The sequence below is a fragment of the Fukomys damarensis genome, unplaced genomic scaffold (genome assembly GCF_012274545.1).
Source record: "Fukomys damarensis isolate Sample0158 unplaced genomic scaffold, DMR_v1.0_HiC HiC_scaffold_2, whole genome shotgun sequence".
Taxonomy (NCBI): Eukaryota; Metazoa; Chordata; class Mammalia; order Rodentia; family Bathyergidae; genus Fukomys; species Fukomys damarensis.
The window spans coordinates 10,148,381-10,154,380 of record NW_022900914.1 but is presented as its reverse complement, the minus strand read 5'-3'; the positions used below and the strand labels follow the sequence as shown (position 1 = coordinate 10,154,380).

The 6,000-nt window shown below is 41.7% G+C and overlaps 1 protein-coding gene across 5 annotated transcripts in view; it reads right to left on the bottom strand.

Annotated features, from left to right (window-relative positions):
• Positions 1-265: 265 nt before the first annotated feature.
• Clip4 (CAP-Gly domain containing linker protein family member 4) overlaps positions 266-6,000 on the bottom strand; it is a 91,439-nt gene continuing 85,704 nt past the window's right edge. For 4 of the 5 annotated variants that reach the window (XM_010604690.3, XM_010604686.3, XM_033763451.1 and 1 more), the window contains exon 16: positions 266-2,369. In XM_010604690.3, the coding sequence (XP_010602992.1) occupies positions 2,048-2,369 (322 nt within the window). In that variant the 3' untranslated portion in view covers positions 266-2,047. The remainder of the gene's footprint in view (positions 2,370-6,000) is intronic. The other variant, XM_033763459.1, reaches the window with a different exon arrangement.

The window sequence follows — 6,000 nt, the reverse complement described above, 5'->3', positions numbered from 1 at the left end:
ACTAGAAAACTAGAAACACATCATCCACACAGCCAAAGTTTACTTGCTGAACAAAAGCATGACACCTTGTAGGGCCTTTTCTAAGGACAGGACAACTCTAAGCAGTTATCCTGGAGGGGAAGGGCTTGGAGCACAGAGACTCTCGCTATGGAGGAAAGGAGCATTGCAGAGAGGGTAAATGACAAGATACCATTCCAAACCAAACAGCTTCCTGTTTTATTAATGCTCAAAAATGAACTGTGAATGACATTTAATAAGCAAAACACAGATGAAAACATCTAATTTGTATGTATAGTATATGAAGCATGAATCCTATACGGCTTTAATAAACCTAATCTAAACATAAAGAGAACAATTGGCTCTTTGACCTCAAAAATAAATTCAGTCGGCATTACTGCTTTTAACTTATAATATTTCATATTTAACAGAAAGAATTATGGACACCCAAGTTCATTTTACTCATGGATTTCATGGTAAGGTATAAATAGAGTTTTAAGAAAGAATTTATATAATAAAATAAGTTTACTTTTTAATTGCAGCACAGTCATTTTTTTCAATCAATAAAAATATTCCTTGATTATAAAGCAGCCTTATTTTGCAAATGTATTCAGGAAAATAACTTCGGCAGTATTTGAAACACCATTTTAAAAAAAGGCAACAGAGTGACAGAATTTAGATTTAAAACAGTATATTGCAAAATAGCTTAGCATATATTTCTAAGCACAAAGCAAGCTCCATTCTGAAGGATACTTTTAGTCTTATAAAGCAAACTCTTCCAACATTTCTGTGGCAAAGTCTAAATATTTACAATAAAAGATAAATCTTTACACATATAGGACAGAAACTTCACTACATTTCCACAAGACAGAAGTGTGTCATTATCACATCGCCGTTTCATAAAGCTTAGCTTAGCAAATGGGCCGGAGGGAAATGACGACAGCCTGGCTCTGCTCCTCTGTCGCAGGCCGCCTCTGCAGCCCCTGGAAACGCACCTCCAGCAGCATGAGCAACAGAACAAGGAGCCCAGAAACCACACACATCTGCACGCAAGACTAACGCATCCTTCCCACCACATCTTACTCTGTTCTCTTGTCAAATACATTTTTAAACATGTTTTTCAAATTCCAGGGGGAAAGGGTGGCAAATTCTCCACAAATATGAAAGTGCATCATGTTTGAAAGTGCGGTGTGTTACAAATATGTCTACTAAAGAAGCTAAGTAAGTGTGTGCAAAGGTTCTGACTTGAATTTGTAAACCTTGATCATGGGCTTTTTGTATTTATATTGTACAGATGCAGCAGGTAAGCAGCAGAAGAAAAATCTCAGTTACATACTTTATGTAGAGGAAAGAGCGCTGAGCCACGGGTCAGGAGACCCACCTTCTTTCTGATCTCGCTACCCGACTAGTTAGTGGTCCTGGCTAACCCAGACTCCCTTTCACTATTTGGCCTGGGCCAGAAGCAGAGCCAGACATCCCCGAGTTCATCCACCTCCCGTGTGCCAAAGCGCCTTCACATGAGCCGTTCACAAAACAGCAAGTGACCGTACCAAAAATACCACCAGTACACTCTCAGGGTACTTATTAGTAATAAACACACGAAGAAAAATTTTAAAAACATGGAACAGAAAGAGGTCATGCGAACATTATGTTCACCAAAGCTGATGAAACAAACCTGACAATTATGGCACTAGGAAGAATACATTATGTGCAAAACGGAAACACAGTGAGTAAAGTAATGCATCAGTTAACCACCTAATGGCACTTTTTTTTTATGAGTCCTAGAGTTTCCTTGGGAACTAAAGCTTCAGAAGCCTTATAAATTTGCTTATTTTGAAATCGTTTTTAAAAGAGCCATGATTCCCCAGAGTTCATACTTGTGGCCTTTTAAAGGTATCTCCCTGAACTGTTACAACAGTTTCTGTGAAGATAACTATATTGCATTTTCAAAGCTTAAATACTGGCCAAATAAACCATCTGTCTTGAGCTCTACTTTATACCACGTATGAGAGACGGGGGGGGGGGAGCGCTCATCGACTATTTCAGAACTTTAATAATTCTCATCTACAAGCTTTGACCCATTAATTCCCCGGTAGGTGACTCTACTTGGCCTCACCAAAACTCCGTGGTTCGGCTTGCAGGTGAAATAGCGCTTGTCACCCACCGCGCCATCGTTTCTCCCCTTGGCGCTTCGCAGCTCCAGTCCAAGCCATATCCCCGACGCGAAGTCCGTGGGGCCCACGTACCTCACGGTCCCCATCTCATTAGAGCTCGTGAGCAAGACCTGCGAGCCGTCGTGCAGCTTCACGCTGCTCTCCAGGCCGCCTGCAGAGGTGGCGCTGCTCCAGCTGCGGCGCAGGGCGGTCTTCGACCTGTGCGGGAGAAAGGAAGTTGGAACAGCGCTGAGGTGCGAAGGCACAGAAGGCGCTTTACCGTGTGCTTCCCGTGGTCAGTCAGAATTATCTTGATTCACAAAACAGGCCGCTTTACAATCATAATTTGACCTTCCTAAATTCTAAATAGCAAGAATACAATATACTTTTAACATTTGAAAAACCTTTGCCTGCCGGGCGTGGTAGTGCACGCATGTAAGCCCAGCACTCGGGAGGCTGAGGCAGGAGGATCGCTGTGAGTTCGAGACCAGCCTAGACTACATAGTGAGTTCCAGGTCAGTCTCAACTACATAGTGAGACCCTGTCTCAAAAACAAAAACAAAAATAATAATAAAATAAAAAAACCTTTGCCTTTGGGCTACTTTAATACTACCTTGACCTGAATTCAAGGTTTCATCTGTGATTTAGAAGTATGCATTCAATAAAACAGCAGTTAGAAAAAATACACTTATTCCTATGGAACTATCAATATTAAAAGTAAAGCGAAAAGGAGCTAGCATTTCGGCTGTTGGTAAATTACCTTTTGTTCTCTTTAAAAATATTTCTTCAGGGCCAAGGATTTAGCTCAGTGGTGCCAACTGCCTGCCTTACAAACACGAGATCCCGAGTTCAATCCCCGGTACCAAAAATAAATAGGTAAATAAATATTTTTTATATTAAAACAGATTTTGAAAATCTACAACTTTGGAAAGCAAATGTATACATGAGGAGAAACGGGCAAAGTTGTGCCGACCTAGGTCCATCCACAGCTGAGCTCTGGAGCCTGCGCTTTGCCAGCGGGACGCCCACCCCACTCCCCGACAGGGCATCGCATGGCTCCGAGAGCCTGACCTGCTGACAGACTACCTGGGACTCACCAATGACCGGCCAGGCCTGAACCCTGGGCTGCTCAGAGCCCCTGCCACTCCCCCGACAGAAGCATCACCTGCGCCCTGCGGCCTGCAGAGTGGCCACCCGGAAGCAAGGCCGAGCCTTCCGTCCCGCAACAAGCTCCCTGCCTGTGGCCGCAGGAGACACAGTCAGAGCCTCTGGCCCAAACTGCGGGGGTTCTTACTGGGACGGATCTGGGTCCTACATATTTTATATTTTATTTCATTTTCTATATTTTTAAATATACTATATAACATAATATTTCATTTGTTCCTGTCAGCCACTTTGTAAGAAAGGAATCCAAGGCTCTGAGACTCATCCTGAGCTGCATTTGCTAATACGGGACAGAGTTCTAATTAGAAAACAATTTTGAATTTATATCTCCCTCATGAAAGGCTCACTAACCAAGGCAATATGTAACACCCATAAGGAGTGGTGGAAGTCTTTACTGAAGTACAAAGGAAAGAGGTAACGGAAACATTCATGTGTTCTCCAAATTCGCTACCAATGGCTTTTTTTTTTGCAACCTGAAACTGTAATTTGCACACAATGACAATAAACTATCATTTCCTAAGCACTTAACATACTCCTAACACCTCACATGCATTATTTCATTCAGCCTCACCAAAATCAGCAGAGAAGGTCATACTTCCTTCCTTTCAACAAAAAGGGAATCAAAGGCTGGGCTGGGGATTTAGCTCAGTGGTGCCACCACCTGCCTGGCAAACACAAGGTCCTGAGTTTGATCCCCGGGGCCAAAGGGGGGGTGTGACTGACTCAAAAAAAGAAAAGAAATAAACTGCATTATCAGCCTCAGGTCAGAGAGGGCCAGGCTGTGCAAGGAGAAAAGCCAGGATCTCAAAACCACAATGAGGTCCATGATGAAGAAAGAGCTGGAAAATCAAAAGGTAAGATTTACATGGCCAAGTACGTTAAACTGTAAAGTTATGATAGTGCAAAGAATGTGGCTCTGGCCCAAGAATATACTCCTAAATGACACAGAAAAGACATCTTCGAAAAATTCAAAATACACATAATTGTATGTGATAAAAATTAAAATTTCAATACAATGAAAAAGGAGTGAACACTAAGAAAGGGGGGGCTGTAAAAATTAGCTATGTGGGAAGAAATAAATGATTCTTAACTACCCATTAAAATTCTAAAAACTCAAATTCCAAATAAAGTGTTAATGCATAAAATTTTTTAAATGAAAGAACTAGGAGAAGGTTAAATTGGGTACTTCTCTTATCTCAAGAAATACACATACACAAGCTGAGGAAGTGTGAGGGACAGAAAAAGCAAGACAAACACGTACTAAGTAAGAGTCTGGCGGCTAGCTGGGCAGGGTAGCACACACCCACAATCCCAGCACTCTGGGAGGCTGAGACAGGAAGGTGGTACGGTGGAGCCCAGCCCAGGCAACTTGGTAACCTAGCAAGACTCTACCTCAAAATAAAAATGGGCTTGGGACACATCTGAGTGCAAAGGCTGGATTCAATACCTCAAAAAAAGTTTGACATCTATTAGCTAAGTTATGATTTTTTTTGTTTATCATTATGGCATAATATAATAATAGTAAATGGAGTTTTTAAAGTGCAGTGTTGAAAACACTGCAAAAGTTACAGTGATCAAAGGCATTAAAGAATAGGATATTACATGTATGATGTATTAAGGGCAAAAAGCTTCCTGAAGGACACAGAGTATAACTCATCTAACTTCGCTAAAACCTTCAGTTACATGCATTAGGAAAAAGCTGGAAAAGATCCAGGAGTGGTGGCACCAACCTTTATCTCAGCACACTGGGAGGCTGAGACAGGAAGCAAGTTCAAGCCCAACCTGGGCAGCATAACTAGCCCCCGTCTCAAAACAAAAAATAAAAAAGGACTGAGGATACAGCCCAGTGTAAAGATCCTGATTCAATCTCCAGTACTGCAAAATGAATGAACGAATGAAAAGTTAGGAAAGTATACACCAACATGTTAATAGTGATAATCTTAGCTAAGGGACAACATTACAGATGATCTTTATCTCCACTGGCTTTAACCTTTTAAACACTGTATAATCAACTTTCATAAACAAAATAAAAAGTTTATAAAGAAACAATTCATTATCTACGCCAAAAGTTAATGGTTTGATAAACACTTAACATTCTAGAGCCGGGGATTTAGCTCAGTGGGTTCTGCCTTCTGTCTCAAAAGCACAAGGATCTGAGTTCAATCCCTGGTACCAAAAAAAAAACATTCTAATCAAATTGATTCTGCCTGAAATTATGTCAAAGCTCAAAAGCTCAGAGAACTGAGAAACTCGGAATTATTGCATGTGTGGGAACTCCGTTTACTCAAAAACTGGCCACCCAGCTCTAGAATTATAAATAACAATCAATAAAATGTGACAAACTATAAGACTGTGTAAGGTATAGAGTGTGCACAAAAGAGAAAGAAATCCCTAAGTGAAGGCATTTCAGTGGGGAAGTGATAGCCGTGATAACTAGAAAAACAGGCAGACAGGAAAGCGAAAGCAGGGAGCATCATGTGAGCAAAATGCAGGTGGTACTGCTCGTTTTATTTTTTTCGGGAAAGCACAGAGTTTACAGAATGGCTTCCCTTGTGAGGACATTCCCATGAGCGAAGGCAGGAAGCACAGGCACTAACTGTGCGGGCTCTGTCTGCTGTGCCCTGAGTCTGCACCAGAGTTTAGAATTCAGGGAGAAGACGGCACGACAGCAACACTGGCGCCTCTG